Source organism: Pungitius pungitius, chromosome 19 (genome assembly GCF_949316345.1).
Source record: "Pungitius pungitius chromosome 19, fPunPun2.1, whole genome shotgun sequence".
NCBI lineage: Eukaryota > Metazoa > Chordata > Actinopteri > Perciformes > Gasterosteidae > Pungitius > Pungitius pungitius.
In genome coordinates, this window is record NC_084918.1 from 7,860,453 (window position 1) to 7,877,080 (window position 16,628).

General features: G+C 41.9%; 2 protein-coding genes and 1 long non-coding RNA gene across 6 annotated transcripts; 2 read left to right on the forward strand and 1 right to left on the reverse strand.

Moving 5' to 3' along the window:
* The first annotated feature begins 1,172 nt into the window (after positions 1 to 1,172).
* On the forward strand, positions 1,173 to 3,176 carry timm21 (translocase of inner mitochondrial membrane 21). The gene is given in 7 exon segments (XM_037455343.2): positions 1,173 to 1,659; positions 1,893 to 1,955; positions 2,056 to 2,153; positions 2,310 to 2,383; positions 2,549 to 2,654; positions 2,889 to 2,975; positions 2,978 to 3,176. Coding segments are annotated over 7 exon segments (750 nt in total). The 5' UTR covers positions 1,173 to 1,370; the 3' UTR covers positions 3,011 to 3,176.
* A 1,209-nt stretch (positions 3,177 to 4,385) lies between these two features.
* Positions 4,386 to 9,565, reverse strand: LOC119198328 (uncharacterized). Of its 2 annotated transcripts, XR_009942735.1 has the most exons (4): positions 8,201 to 9,054; positions 7,596 to 7,806; positions 4,997 to 7,515; positions 4,386 to 4,551 (listed from the first exon to the last, which is right to left on the reverse strand). It is a non-coding gene; the product is annotated as an uncharacterized LOC119198328 (long non-coding RNA). The 2 variants fall into 2 exon arrangements; XR_005114516.2 differs by lacking the exons at positions 7,596 to 7,806; positions 8,201 to 9,054 and adding an exon at positions 9,061 to 9,565 and having other exon boundaries at positions 4,997 to 5,614.
* A 155-nt stretch (positions 9,566 to 9,720) lies between these two features.
* On the forward strand, positions 9,721 to 15,633 carry si:dkey-118j18.2 (uncharacterized). Of its 3 annotated transcripts, none has more exons than XM_037455346.2 (5): positions 9,721 to 9,855; positions 10,257 to 10,367; positions 10,467 to 10,626; positions 13,718 to 13,850; positions 15,230 to 15,633. In XM_037455346.2, exons 2-5 carry the CDS (start codon positions 10,348 to 10,350, stop codon positions 15,448 to 15,450), a joined length of 534 nt encoding a protein of 177 aa, XP_037311243.2. In that variant the 5' UTR covers positions 9,721 to 9,855; positions 10,257 to 10,347; the 3' UTR covers positions 15,451 to 15,633. The 3 variants fall into 3 exon arrangements, with proteins under 3 accessions (XP_037311243.2, XP_037311242.2, XP_037311241.2); XM_037455345.2 differs by having other exon boundaries at positions 9,725 to 10,087; XM_037455344.2 differs by having other exon boundaries at positions 9,726 to 10,165.
* Positions 15,634 to 16,628: the final 995 nt, after the last annotated feature.

A 16,628-nucleotide genomic window follows, 5' to 3' on the forward strand; every position in this document is an offset into this window, starting at 1 on the left:
TAGCTAACAGTACTAACATGTAGCTAATGTTACCAACATGTGGATAACATTACCAACACTTAGCTAACATTACCAACATGTGGCTATTGTTACCAACACGTAGCTAATGTTACCAACATGTGGCTAACATTACCAACACTTAGCTAACATTGCCAACACGTAGCTAACATTACCAACACATTGCTAACGTTACCAACATGTAGCTAACATTACTAACATGTAGCTAATGTTACCAACATGTGGCTAACATTACCAACATGTCGCTAACGTCACCAACACGTAGCTAACATTACCAACACTTAGCTAACATTGCCAACACGTAGCTAACATTACCAACACATGGCTAACGTTACCAACATGTAGCTAACATTACTAACATGTAGCTAATGTTACCAACACGTGGCTAACATTGTTATCAACATGTGGCTAACATTACCAACATGTAGCTAACTAGCTACGTGTAGCTAGCTATGTGTAGCTGTTACCAACATGTGGCTAACATTACCAACACTTAGCTAACATTGCCAACACGTAGCTAACGTTACCAACACATGGCTAACATTACTAACACGTAGCTAACGTTACCAACACATGGCTAAAATTACTAACACGTAGCTAACGTTACCAACACATGGCTAACATTACTAACATGTAGCTAACGTTACCAACACGTGGCTAACATTACCAACATGTTGCTAACGTTACTAACATGTAGCTAATTTTGCCAACACGTAGCTAATGTTACCAACATGTGGCTAACATTACCAACACTTAGCTAACATTGCCAACACGTAGCTAACGTTACCAACACGTAGCTAATGTTACCAACACGTGGCTAACATTACCAACATGTAGCTAACGTTACCAACACATGGCTAACGTTACCACCATGTAGCTAACGTTACCAACACGTACCTAATGTTACCAACATGTAGCTAACGTTAGTAACACGTAGCTAACGTTACTAACACGTTAAATATGACCTATTTTTAATCAAAGGTCTTTTACCGTTGCAATTTAACAGTTTTTTACCATAAAATCTTTTTTTACAGTGTGAGTTTAGGGTACGTTTGTTGCTACTTGAAAAAACTCCTTCTCCCATGAATCCGAAGGTGCGTGACGACATAATAGTGCGCATAAGTCATGCCAAAGAGCACAGATGCGCACAGTAACGTCATGTCCGAGTCTCCCCCCCCCACCCACCCTTATGTTATTTACTGCTGTAAGCTTTGCATTAATGCCACACAATAAGTCCCTCTACATTACCGTAGCTGAATGCTAGTTTGTAGCGCTCGCGCAAAGCTTTCGACCGCGCTAAAGTGCACGCACGCGTCTCGCTTCGTTTCTCTCCCCTCCCAGAGGACACGGCCATGGCGTACACGCAGGTATTGAAAGCCCTGCTGCACCGCCATCTACAACCACGTAAGCTCCCGCACTCGGGCTTCCTGGCGTACGCGCGCGGGCCGGTGTCGAGCGGCGGAGTCCACGCGCCTCCGTCCGTCTGCCAGTGGGCGGCCGGCTGGACGCTGACCCACGCGCGGACACCGAGGTGCTTTTCGCTCGACTCGAAAGCCAGAAATCAAAGCAGCCCCAAAGAGAGAGACGGGTCGGTGTCCAGGTACCAGAGTGGCAGCCCGAAGCCTTCAGCCGCACAGAAAGGTAACCACACGCAACACCAAGATCGTTTCGGATTTCTCACGTTGTTTGGACCGATCGATCCAATCGTGACCATCACAAGTGACAAACTCTTTGTGTCATAATAGTATTCTGGTCCAGGAGTCTATTTATGCATAAAGCAAACAACTATTTGCACTTGTATTCTGCTTTACAAAAGTTCCAAACTGCTATTTACAGTTGACAGTCTAATACTTCTCTCCATGCATATCCTCCAGTGAAAGAAGCTGGTCGAGACTTCACCTACCTGATAGTTGTAATCATTGGACTCAGTGTGACAGGTGACAACAACCTCAAGATCTCATTTTGCATAATCATCTAATTATCAGTCAGATAATACAAACGGACAGTAAAATGTGTGGTCCTGTCCATGTGTTTCAGGTGGATTGTTATATGTGGTGTTCCAAGAGCTGTTTTCCTCCTCAAGTCCGAATAAAGTCTATGGGAAAGCCTTCAACAAAGTCCGGTTGGATCCAGAGGTGAGAAAGATGTGACCAAGGCCCAGTTAAATATTCTTACTAAATATACTTCTAGAGTGCACAGCTATAGTGTACATTTTGCAGCTTTGCACTTAAAATACTCATCGTGTGTCGTATTGTATTTTATGTGACCTATTTTGTTTTTTGAAAACGTAGGTAGTTGGTGCATTTGGGGAGCCAATCAAGTGTTATGGGGAGACTACCCGCCGAGGCAGGAGGCAGCAAGTCAGGTGAATGTCCTGCTGGGGTGACTGAGCAGTTTATTTTCTTATAAGTATATATCAATAAGTTGCACATTTCTGTGCAGAGTTGTGTTGTTATTCATAAGCTAGTATCTGTGTGGTAGTGATGATGTAAACTGTGTGTGTGTGTGTGTGTGTGTGTGTCCACATAAGTCACCGGGAGTATCTGAAGGATGGACTGAAGCACATGAGGCTTAACTTTTACATCGAGGGCTCCGAGCCTGGTCGCAAAGGAACCGTACACTCTGAGTCAATAGAGGTTGGTGTTGGCCTTTTGTAAAGATTTTAAAAAGCAGTTTATGAAATGGATGGGGCGGGTCAAAGCAGTACTGTTGTACTAATGTTGTGCTATTATTAAAGAATTCTAATTCAGCAGTGTGACAGCAGTGGCCAAATGTACAGAGTTGGTTTTTAGATTGTTACTCTTTAAATGTTTTCTTCACACATAGCTACCAAATGGTGATTTGCTTTTTACCTCTTAATTATTTCCCAGAATCCTGAAACTGGAAAATATGAGTTCCGTTACATATATGTGGAAGTAGATACCTACCCAAGACGAACCATCATTGTGGAAGATAACAGATGAGGAAGATAATGGACGTGTCTCTTCACTGAAAACGCATTGAGGAAATTGTAAGAGAATTTTTTTGTTCTATTGGACTGAGGATTTCACTTTAATTTACTATTAAAACTTGTATTAAAGATCAACAGTTTTGTCTTTAATTTTAGATTTTGTAAGAACAAATATTGTTGAATTGCAATAAATCTCCTGTAGATTTTTTTTCTTCTGTTTCACAACATGAAAGCACACAGTTTCACTGATTTCAGCTTCATTGAATTATAGTACTTTGTGAGGTCTGTTTCATTTTTGATATCTTGAAAATGGCAGATTTTGTGTAGTCTGCTTATAAATAATTATTCAAATTTACCCATTTTGTTTAATAGTTAAGTCTGTATTTCGTAACCCTTTTGAAATGGTAAACTGAGTGATAAAATAATGACCACTAGATCGAGCCAAAGAGTCAAAATATGGGAACGACCTCACTTTACTTCACATGTTTTCCAATTGAATGGTTTTTTTTCCCACAACATATTGGAATATATCCCTGGGAAAACACAGGACATGGGAAAAATTTCTATGGTTGTTGGGTTAATTTCAACTCTTGACAGCATGTTAATACAAAGTAATATATGATCTAAAGACATCTTTAATTATGATTTGGTCTGATTTACCTTAGTCAGAAGAATATATGCGACCTTTCATGGTCTTCGGATATATTAATTATTATAGACGTCAATTACATTTCTTGTCTTGGTCCCATAATTACAAAAGCAAATTTAAATTCAACAACTGCACCTACCTGGGATATGCTTGCTCATGATGTGATATTATGACCGCACAAATAAGCTCTGTGTTGCCAATACAACAGTAACAACAGAACAGCATTTTCTATGGAGGACAAAAAATAAATCAATAAATGTATAAATATATGCGTAAATACACGTATAAATAAATACGTTAATATAAGTTTACACCTAAACACCGAACATAACTAAATCAATTTCTGTATTTCTACATTTATTGGAGACTAAATAACTAACGTGAAGAGTGATTTATATATACATGCGGGGTGTCAGATCACCTTCCTGTAAGATGTGGTTGGATTTTTTAGCCAAGAAGTTTCCTTTGCAACGTCCTTATTGTCTTTACTGATTACAGCTTCTCCTCTTCACTTGATTCTAGCAAAGGTTTCAAAACGGTTGATCCATACATTGAACGGTGAAGGACAAGGTGATCTGTTACTGCAAATATGTTCAGTGTTATTTGAGAAAAACGTCTATGAATAATGTTGAAAAGTTCAGTAAAGCCTGTTTACATATACATAAATATACACTCACAGTGCTGTCATTAGCATTATTTTTACTTTTGTGTTGATCTTTTTATTCATGTGAAACAAAGGAGTTTCGGAAATAAGAATGCAATTCAACACAGATTTAATCAGAGCATTTATTTAACTTCCCTCTGCATCATACAGCTGGTGACACATGCATTTACTGGAGCATGTCTGATATTAAGCATTCAGTTTGTACAAAGACATCCAACACATTGGACGTGATGACCACACGGTCCAGTCAACTCCAACCTCCATGTGGACCTGCAGTTAAAAGGGTTCAGGTTAACGGGTCTGTTCAGCCAAAAGTTTAAGTTCTTATGGTCAACATTTCTCCAGAGCTGAGTCATTTTCAGTTAGTTATTTATATTTTAGAACCTTGTTGTAAATATCACTGGTTTTATAACTTCTGGATGAATATGAACAGCTATGGCATCAGAAAGAGATGGATTAATATATAGGGAACAGAGTTAAGATGTATAATCATCTCCCTAAAACACTTGTTTGATCACAACATTTTAGCAAGTGCCCATTATATGCAGACTAAAAATGTAGAGGCCTCTCTGTTAGTTACATTATGCTTCTGATACGTGCACTTTGAAATGAACCCTCCCGACATTATTAAAAACTTAGTGTAATGTGAGATACGATTCATGTTGACATTGTAGTAAAGTAAGGTCATTGTAAAAATAAAATGACTAATTTACACCTGTACTGGGTCCTGCTGTGCCTCATGTTCATGGAGACTCCACAGTTGTGGGGTGGACTGGTTTCCCTCGGTACGTAGTCGCAGCATCTCCAGCCATCATGGATCACCTGAAGGTGTTTCTGTACGTGGGGAACAAAGCACTAGTGCAGCATAGAGATGAGTTTTGTTGTCAGGTTGAGAAGGCCTTCTCCCTCAAGGTAAAGATGGAGTGGAAGAGATCAAGTACACTGTTATAAACGTCTCTCCAGACCCTTTCTATCCTGATGGGGAAATAAATAATTTAGTCTGCTTACAATCTGTGTTAAACTCTTAAAAAAGGACAACTAGCTGCCACTTACAATCTACTTTAGCAAAGCTCTGCTTCAGACCTCACAATAGAAATAGAAGGTATAGAGTTAGCACTGTTGGTATCTCATCTGATCAGAATCTGTGCACAAGTAAATAACCAAAAAGATAATGACTACTGTCACTTACCTTTTATACGTGTGTGTGTGTGTGTGTGGTGCATTCAAATGCCCAACCACCATTTGGTATCCAGTGTTGGGATGTTGCTGCAGAATTTGAGTCCCAGTTTCATCCAAATCGTGGTCATCAAATGGAGTTTATAGGTGGTGGACTCTGGTCATCAAAAACAACAAGACAAAAGTCAGAAGAGACAATAAAAGCTATGTGACCTGACTCAGCACCCTTTAATCACAAGTCAACATCGATCTGTCGTAAACTGCAGTTTAAAATTGAGATTATTTTAAGAGACTAGGGGCCGGTTTCGGAGACAAGGCTTAAGCCTAGTCCCAGACTAAAATGCTGTTTGAGCTGGCTTAACTGAAATTCACTTGCACAGACGTATCTTAAAATAATCATGGATTAAGCCTGTTCTGGATTAAACAAAGCCGATTGCAAAATTGAGCATTAGAGCTACTCCAGGACTAAATTGGACTGAATTGAAGCTTAAACTAATCTGCCAAGGAGGCAGGTTTAACTCCCGCTTAGTAGGCTAGGCTACTGTTTGTGAAACTGAGCTTGGATTGTTTGGGAGCATGGACTATTTGAAATATCATAACGAGGACCAACATGCACGACAAAGGCCAGCCAGACGAATACTGCTGGATAGGAGTGACCCATTGAATCAGTTTGATGAAATAACTTTTCGAGACCGCTTTCGTATGCACAAGGAAAATGCATTGGAGATAATTACTTTGCTTGAGCCTAGACTTTCCTCTCTGTCTCAAAGAGGAAGGCCTGTGTCCAATCAACTGCAAGTTCTGATCACTTTGAGGTTCTTGGCATGTGGAATCTTTCATCGTGAAACTGGTGATTTGTGTGGTGTCAGTGAACCAACTGTATGTAGAATAGTTCAAAGTCTGCAGTGCCATTTGTGAACTGAGGAGTCTTTTCATCAAGTTCCCTGATGCTGCTGGGCAAGCCAACTATAAAGTGCAATTCTATGAATATGGGCACGTCCCAGGAGTGATTGGCTGTATAGACGGATGTCATGTTCCCATCAAGTGTCCATCAACTCCTGATGCAGAGGAATACAGGAATCGTAAGAACTGTTTTTCAATCAATGTTCAGGATGTATGCACTCCTAATTTGGAGTTTTCAAACATTGTTGCCCGTTGGAAAGGTGCAACCTATGATTCAAGGATTTTTCTCAACTCTTCATTGTGTGCACAATTTGAGAGAGGACAACATAGTGGACTACTACTTGGTGATAGTGGATATGGTCAGAGTAACTATTTATTCACACCACATCTAAATCCCACAACAGCTGAGCAGCAAAGGTACAACAGAGCTCATACCCGTACTAGAGGGATGATCGAGCGTATGTTTGGAGTGTGGAAAACTCGATTCCAGTGCTTACGAAATACGTTTCGTTTCAAGCCAAGAAGATGCTGCAAAGTGATCATTGCTACAGCTGTGCTGCACAACTACCTGAAGCAGCATGGCTGTCCTGATCTGCCAATGGAAGATCAGGATAATGCAGATGTGCCCATGGTGGCAGAGGCAGCCAATGACCAGCGAGGACTTGCACACAGAGCTGCTTTCACAGTGCAGCACTTCAGCATTTAAATATGGAATGTATTCATTATGGTATGGTTTTGCTTGCATACTGTTTCTGTACAAAATTACAATAATGTAGCAAAATTAAACGAGTGAAGGCTGGTTAAAATGTAGTTTGTGATGATTAATACTCACTCACACGCCAAATGACAATACATTTATTTTTATTCTTCACAATTCCTCATATTCACCATGGCTACTGGTATGCAGAATTATTTTTTGGAGCATAGCCCTCTCTCCCAATTTCATATCCAGTTCAACCTCTAGAATTCTCATTTTCATTTCATGTTCTTCTTTTAAATATTCAATTTTACGCCCATGAAATTCTCTGGCTAACTTTTCAGGCATAGTTATCTTTTTTGGTCTCTGTTGGATGGTAGCAGCTTCATCTCCCAGGGGTGCCATAGCAGATGTGGAGGGTTCAGGCTCGTTGTGAACTGGCTCTTGATTGGTTTCCTCTGGAAAAAAAGACCACTGTTCCAAACTCAAATCAACTAATATGGTCCTGTAACCAATTTACTTCCTAAAGTATATTTACCATTTGTGCTCAGTTCTCCATGTTCACTGTCCAAATGGTCATTGTCTGGTATACCATCCAGAGGTTGCTGGTGCTCTATTATACCAGACAGCAAGTCACCCAATTCATCACATGTGTCCTTTATTGGTGATCCACCACCTGTAATAAATCGCTCTCTTTTGCTTGCTGCATTCTCTTTTTTTAATCCCAGTTTAATGTTCTTCCATAGAACCTATAAAGGCAGATATCATTCATTAGTTTTCTTTTTTGATGTCACAAAAATAGTAATATGGGAAATCTGAAATACTGGTACTGATAAGGCATAATAAAAATAAGTTTGTCTCCTGATAATTTAGGTCATGGTGGAGAAATGATTTTATTTTATATTTCTTTCCCCCTCACATATAGGTATGGATTTTCCTTTGTGCAACATATCTTACTCTACCACCATGTTTAACATGCATATGCCCCTTTAAAATAGGTTACTATCTTCATTCAGGATATTCATTCAATGTGAATGCTACAAGCAGCAGGAGTATTGTATTTGGGTAGGCCATAAATAAGCAGGGTATAGGCAACAGGAAACAAACACATATTTTTGTGCCTAATAATGAAGATTAACTCACCTGCAGTTGTTGTACTGTTCTTGTGGTGACATCTTCATTTGCATTGAATTCTTTGCCAATTGCAGTCCAAGCACTTATTTTCTTATGTTCAATAGCAGCAGTATGGATTTTGCTTTCAATGACTGGATGGTTCGATACAATGAGTTTAAGTAGTGTTTTTTCATGCTCACAATATTTTTTGGAGCGAATTATCTTTGCCTCTGCCATTATGTTGTCTCAAAATTCACTGCAACAATCGTGTTTCATACTCCATTTCAGGTTTTCATGAGCACAATTGGACCAACAGCCTGTTCTTCCACTTAGTCTAATGAGGCTTGAACCAGGTGTTCTCATTAAGCTTACTCCAGGACTCCATAGTCTCAGACTAACTAAGCCAAATTTATGCCATGTTCATGCAAGCCACTTAAATAGCCAGGATTAACTAGTCTGATTTAGGCCTACTCCAGTCTTGATTTAAGCTCTGTCTCCGAAACCGGCCCTGTGTGTTCCTGTGTTAGTCTGAACCCAGCTATGTGCTTTAGAAATAAATTAAATATAACTAGAGCTTAAACCTGCTGCCTACATACATTTGGCCATATCCATTTTACATGCAAATTATATTTTAAGTTAAACATATTTCACTTGTTGAGTTTCTGAATGCAGCACCATCATAAGGGTCAAACTGATGCAATTGTGCTTAATTTCAAAATCGGACCACATTCAACTTCATTTAATCAAGTAATGGGGTTGCAAATTATCTGATATACTGAAGAGTTTATTCCATGGCAACCGTGTAAAAAGTTAATAAAAGTTACCATCAGTAAATATTACGTACATTTGCAAAACGATATAAAGCTACTTTTAAAAGATGACATTATTACTTTATTCCTTTCTGCAGCATCCTCCAGCTGCGCCATGTTTCCCCCAAAGGAGAAAAATATATACGATGGACGACCATCGTCCTCTGGTTCCACGTCCATGTTTTCATTGAGCTGAGACAAGTCCTCCGTCACTTTATCCAGCAGAAACTGAAGCGTGTCTTTCTTAAAGTGCTTCTCCAAATAGTTTGCTAATGATCACAATCAATTTGAAATGGTTTGAAAACACCATGTAGCCAAATGCTAACAGCTTCTGCCGAGGAGCGAACTTCAAGACAGAAAGAGTAGATCAGGAGCGATCACACTCCTCTGACCAATCCTGCTTCAGAGGTTAGGACCTCCCACCTCATTAGCATACAGACACACGCATATATGTGGAAATGTAGGTGAACAAATGTAGAAATAAATATATGGGATGTATTTGTTTATGACCTGTTCTATTATCAACTTTTATTTATTTATGGTCACATTAATTTACATATTTATTTCAGCATGTATTTATTTATTTATTCCTGTATTTATTCATTTAAACTTAAGTCATTTTTGTCCTCCATCAGCACGCAAATAATTATCCGGACATATTTTGAGGGGCGTTTAAGGGGAGACCCTGAAGGCATCACGGCTGGTAACCCCGCCCACTGTTAAATCATCAGAGGTGTGCTAACGTTAACCCGCTGGACGTTATTGCTAGCGAAAGCTCTGTCGGGACTGGTTTAATGTTAATTGACTCTTTGATATCAACTTAAAGAATAGCTCGCCGAGCAACTATCTAGTAAACGTGTATAGGATACCGAGAAGGTATGTTCATAAAGCAGATTTCGATTTTCTTTTTAGTTTTGTTCTCGCTGGCGGTACCGTTAACGTGAGTTTACAGCGTTAGCCGCCCCGCTGTTGTTGTTGTTGTGGCCTGCTACCCGATAGCTTAGCTAAACTAACGTTAGCCTCGCCTTGATCCCGCAACTCCGACCCAACGAGCGGGAATGGCCCACCTTTCGAGCTAAGGCACCGGGGCCGAGTTTCTCGCTATACAGTAAGTTCCTGACCCTGTTCCGGTGTTGACTTGAGTAACGCCAGCGGAGTTTCCCGAGGAGCCGCCAAGTTACAGGAAGTGCGTTAACATTTAAACTGGTTTTATTTCACTATGTATCCCGAGGTTGAATGAACAGGGAACAACCACTGAGACTTGTTCTTGGTTTCAGGGCAAGTTGTGGTGTCGGTCCAGCGATCATTGAGTTGTCCCTCCCCCACAAGCAATGAGAGCCTCTGATAACTGATCGACACCTGACCATCATGGAAGTGTACTGGTACATGTGAGTATAACGTGGACTTATCGTTTCGGCTTATACATGAGTTATAACAAATGGGAAAGTGAAGGGTACAGAGGCTGATCATCTAACGCTTCTTCTCAGAGTGGTTATCGTATTCATCATCATCAAGATATTCTTCTACGTGTGCTGGTACCGATCGAGACAAAGGCAGCTGGCAGCGTACTTGAGCAACCCACGCAACGCCCAGATCGTCATCGTTGGAGGAAGGGCCTACCTTCATCAGATGTGTGAGAGACAGAGTGTAAGTGCAGAGCCGCGCACGTACACACACGTTTTAAACTATGTAATCTGCTACTCGACTAGATTTGTGCCATCAGGTTCAGCGTTTTGTTATGGCATTGCCTAATCAGAGAGCTTGGGTATTTCTACATTGGCTCATAGACTTGAGTGTGGTACAATTAGCTCTAAGAGTGAGTAACGCAGCTGCAAGATTGTTTCCTTTCGGCCAAAAGATCCACATTTTGAATGAGGAATATGTTGTTGTGGCTCAAGAGGGGTTTTGTTTGGCGTGTTTCCGGGCAGACCCATGCACCTAGAAACGTCACCTTCAAGATCTCCTGATGTTTGCAATGAAGGTCTTTTCCTTTTGCTGCAACTTGAAATATTGCTGGCAAATTGGTGATAAATAAATAACTTTGGTCGAACGTAAACTTAAAAAGGTGCAACTGTTCAGGTTCATCTTGATCCCTCTTGCAGCATTTTAGTCAGGATGTACTGTCAAAGTCTCCTTTTCTCTGCTGGAAAGACTGGAATTATTTCTATGATTTTTTTTTTTTTTAGCGGTCAAGCATTAGTACACAGTCACGATGTCTATTGCCGATAACAATACTGCTGGTTTGCACTAAATACGTGCACTTTAAATACCCCATACACCTCGGAGTCCTGCCTATTTCTTTGCGGTCGGGAAGGGGAAAGACTGGTTCCAGATCTTGACCAGAAGGAGACAAGCAGTTTTAGTTAAAAAAAATACCGACTGTATGGATAATGTCAGGAAAATAATTTTAGCATCAGATGCCATTAATAAAGTACTTCCTCTTAGCGGCTTCAGCCTTTCTGACTCTTGCTTTCACAAAGCAACGTGTTCGGGTTTCGTCCTACTTTCAGAACCGTGTCGGTTTCCCGCCCGACTACAGTTGGCCTCAGAAAGCGAGTCAAAAAGGGGTCACACTTGTGTTACATTTTTTTTTTCTTCTTTTTTTGCAGAGCAGTTGTTTGCTCTCCTGTGTGGGTTTCTGCTTTTCAGTGGGTTCCTTTCACAGGACGGGCTTCGTTTCTCTTTGCGACATACTGAGCCAAGGTGTGGACGTGTACTGATAGGCGCCCGCTCGCTCGGGAAGGTCTTCTCCGGTGTTTATTGTGCTCGTGATTCTGAGTAGTTTATGTGATGACCGCGAGCAGCTCTTTAAGAATCTTTGTTTGTTTTGTCAATTCCTGCCCTTTCCCGGCACACACATTCGGATGTTTTGGCAACAAAATGGCAGACGTATCTTTTGTTGTTCCCAACAGGTGCTAGTTGAGTACAGTTTGATTTGTGTTGATGGTTTCAGTGATGCGTCTAGAATAGCAACGCCGTTCCTCAACACCAATTTGTATCAAGTCGTTCTCTGCGGGCTGCGTGCGGCACGCGTTCAGGAAGCCATCATTGGCGCGAGAAATGGAATTCTCCATAAAAAGTCATTTCAGTGCCTGTTGAGCGAGACACCACCCCGGCTTTTGAGATATTCATCATCGCAGTAGTTGCATCTAAGAGGCACTAACTGTGATATATTTAGAGGCGCTTAGAATATTTGTGGAACAGGAAATGCCCCACTTGTAAAAACAAATGAACAGAGCAGTTGAGGAGCCTGGACGTTTTGCTTGGTTTTTTTCTCCCAAATCACTAAACATTTCCTGTGTTCTACCCTGAAAACGTTTGTCTCATTTTACTTCAGACCCGTTTGTCTTTTCAGATATATTGTTGAGGCCACATAGAGCTTGTGGAAAGTCAACCGTTGTTGATTTCACAAAAAAAAAACTGAATGCGTTAAAGTGCTCGGCTCACAGATGTGGGTGAACTATATGTAAAATTGTGAAAACTTGATTGCTTATTTATAAATATAGCCTCAACTGTGTTTTGAACTGGCAACCATTTAAGTCCTCTTGCTACTCTCCCTCCACGTCCCCTTCGGACTACACGTGTTCCCGATCTGACCTTCCACGACGCTTCTTCTCGCTCTTTTATCCTCTCTTCCTCTCCCTGGGGTTCCCGCTGTCGTCTCGTGTGCACACTGTTCCCCGTTTCGATTTTAATGGAATGTGCCGCAGGGAGGCCCCGCGGTCGTCCATAACCGGGCACCCTGAAAGTGTTCTGGAGAGGCGCCAGCGCAACTCTGAGGTCCCGGGCTGAAATGGATGAATCAAACGGAGCGGCGTCCTGATGGCGCATCGCTCGGGAGGCCTCACGGACAGGCTTATTCACCTGAAAAAGACAAAGCGAAACACGTTAAAAGGCCCCCAGAGAGGGATGGAAGATGGATTATTCATGGCTTATCAAACTTCATCTTATTTACCAGTTGTCTGGGCCGACAGAAATAGAAGGGACAACGATAATGATCTTGGCGTGGTCTCTTCGTGCTGCAGCTTTCTTCATCACTCCCACAACAACACGGATGCCAATGTTGAACTAATTAAAGGCCTTAGTCAAAGGCCTCACTGGTTAGAATTCATAAAAAGCATTTGAGCTCCCCCTCAGCTGATGAAGGGAAAATGTTCCCCAATGTTTGTTCAAACCGTAGAGATACTCACTAACCCTCTCACTCGTTGGTTAGTCCTGTGACACATGTGTACCCCCACAGTGTCGTTACTCGCTACACTTGTCATGCAGAGGAAAAGTGGGCCGAGTTTGACTGGCTTTTTTAAATTTACTGACATAAAACATAGCTTTTGAAAAACGCCGTTGACATGGCGGCATATTTATGGGATTCACTGGCAGACGTTTGTGTACTTTATGGGGCGTCAACGTGGTTCATCAGGATTGGGATTTCCCTTCTGGAAAACACATGTTGCAAATACAGAAAATGACTGTAATCAGGGCGGCGCGGCACTTCTACCGTGACATGTCTTCTTCTTCTTCAAGAGCAGTTTCTTCAGTGTGTGTGTGAACCTGCTTGTCGATGTCAGCCTGGATCAGAGTGTTTAAAGGAAAGAATAGAATCATGGCCAGCAGCAGTCCCCCCCTCTAGGGATGTTTCCAGTAAAACCAGCCGCATTGGTATCCTGGTAGTGTGGCCATTTTGTGTTGTCTGGCTTGTGCTTTTTGTCATTACCTCGATGTTCTTTCTTTCCCTCCGTAGCAAACCTCCGTCTGGCCCAGTTGGTACAGTGTTCAGGACGACCTGTCTATCGAAGAGCCGTCCACAGCTCTGGCGCCAGCTGCTTCCTTCTCCCGCTTGGACATGCCCCCACCCTACGAGGCCGTCTCTGGAGGTAGAACACACACACACACACACACAAGCCATTCCACGCGCTCCTTGGTCTGTTTGGAGACGATGTTGACGATGACGTGTTGTACTGACCAGGAGAAGATAACAGAGCCTTTGTTACATGTTTAATTTCTGCTGCCCTCTAAAGGCTTCTGATAAAATCCGATAATACAGATCCAAGGATATAGTCTAATTGAGCATTTTATGCAAGTTAAATTTGACAAACTGTCATTGTGGATTATAGAACCCTGTCGTCATTGAGAGATGCCATTTTGTGTTCTGCTAAAAAAAAAAAAAGCTCTTGTTTTCGGCCGGCCAGTGTTTACCGCTGCGTTATTGAGAAAGTGGAGCAACGTTTCCCCTTGAAATGTTTATTCAATGGAATTCCTATGGTTGCAAAATATTGACCAAACACAAATCACTGATCGGAGGGCTGCGTATTAATCCAGTTAATCCTGCAGAGTTTGGAACCAGACACGACAAACAAACCTCAAACTCGTCCGTCCTCAAAACCACCAGCATTATGACCATCATCACCAGATGGGAGATTCATGGACTTTACTGATTGTAGGGGCCGCAACCAGTAAATTAGCACCTGGCGCGATTCCAGGGAACAGCCCACTGCCACACTAATAAACACGCAGCATCCGATGCTGCACAAACCCCCACATGTTTGCACACACACAGACGACTCTGTTTGCTTTCAACGGGCAAAGTACTCTGTGAGTTCCGTTTTATTCCACGTTCCCCTATTTGTTTCTCAGCAGCCCGTTGTGAATTTGCACAGATTCAGTCTCCTCCTCTGCAAACGACCTATAATTCGATGTGGCGGTCTTGTTCCGTCTGGCATCAGGAAGTGGTTATGCATTTTAGCGCTGATCCCATTACATGACGTCCCATTCGCCCACACATCTGGTATTTGAGGTTGTCTCAGGGCGAGCTTTTCATACAAATATTTGAACCGTTTCTAATACTTTAATATTTAATAAATGCCAGGATAGGACTCCCAGCCGTATAAGATTGCTTCTTACACTCTTCCTAACAATTTCTAACTCTCCGACAATTTGATCTTTTCAAATAAAAACTCAAATTCTCATGCCTTTTTAAATGGAGTGTTGTCGGACTGAGACAGTAATATAGGGAGTGAAGAAAGCGCTGTAAATGTTGCAGAGGGTTCAGCATATCGCTGCTCTGGGGTCAGTTTCTTTGCTCCTCATCACACAAATTTGGAGTTTCAGACACCATTTTGCTTTTCATGTATTCCCGCCACCGCCGAAGTACATTTTAGCGGCAATGCTTCAAGTCATATGACAACATGCAGGTATGTGTTTTTTTTTTTTTTTTTTTTGACTGCTGATTGAATGCTTGCCCCTTTTTTTTCAGAGGATGACCTGAAGCCGCCTCCTTACAGCGAGTGTGCTCACGGCGACGAAGGCGCCGACGCGGCCCATCCCGCCCACCGAGCTACTTTCCTCACAGAGGCAGCCGCCGTTAGCGCAAACGAAGCCCCGCCCCCCTACACACTGTCTCCCCCCACGCAAGTCGGCCCGCAAGGCGTCGCTGTCGGCCACAGTGAGTCCCAGGCGGCGAGCAGGTCCACCTAATCGAGCCCCGATACCAGTTTGCCTTCTCCGTGCACTGCCTCTCCCACATTGAACCGCGGTGATCGAGACCAGATGTTTACTTGGATGTGAGAATAAATGTGTGTGTATGCGCGGGTTTGGTGGTTTATAGATCCAAATTGTTTTTTCTACTTTGTATTGTGTATATTAAAAAAAAAAAAGAGATAGAGATAATCTGATGAGTTTGGCAATAACAGACGCCATCAGCAAGCCTGTGTGCCTCAACCGATAAGCAGAGAGACTTCCCGTGTGTTCCCTCTCAAATCCTTCCCACTGTCCGAGTCCACTTCTTCTCACATGACCAGTTCACTTACTCTGCATTTGTGTCCATAAATAAATGAGCTGTACTTAGTTCCTGCTACCGGCGTAGACCATTTTTGAGGAATTGCTTGACCCGTGTGCGCATCATTACACTTTCCGAGTAGAGTCAAATGAACAGAGGCATTATGGGCATTCCGAAGTGTAGACGATGTATTTAGAATCCTGTGCACCTTCAATAGCTTGTAAGTGTTTCAACTTCAGCAAACTTTTTACTTTCATTCATCAATGCTGCACACGTATTATTTGAAGACAAAGTATGTTGACAGGGAATTATTTGATAATGAATGCACTAATTGTCTTCAATAATTACCCATTTACACACAACTGGTCCTGTTTAATAAAGCCTGGTGACTATACTGGTACATTAAGCAATTCAATATCACGTCTGTGAAGGAAGTGAGCGAGGACAAGCGGAACAAGTTAGTTGAACACTTTATGGAGGTGGACAAGAGGTGGTTCTCTGTTGCTCCTCACCTCTACTGCCGGGTGCTTTCTGTTGCATTGCTATAGCGCCTATATGCCAGAAATAAGACGCTGCGCAAACAAAATAATCCAGAATTGCGTTATTTCTGATGTGTTTTTTTTTTACATGCTGTGGATTTGAGGGGAAATTGATGCTCTCCCACAATGCGTATGAAAACTGTAGTTGTAGATCAAGCTGTAAGATAATCAGGTCGGGTATGAATTCTAATTTTGAGCTTGAGGCTTGGATAGAGAAAGGCAAATCCTTTAAAAAGAATCCGCCCAGGGCAGTGAACTCAGGCTCACAACAGCATTGGAGGTGAAGGCTAAAAAGTCAGACAAAACTCAGTTACTTTTTTTTCATAAATCTTGCAAAA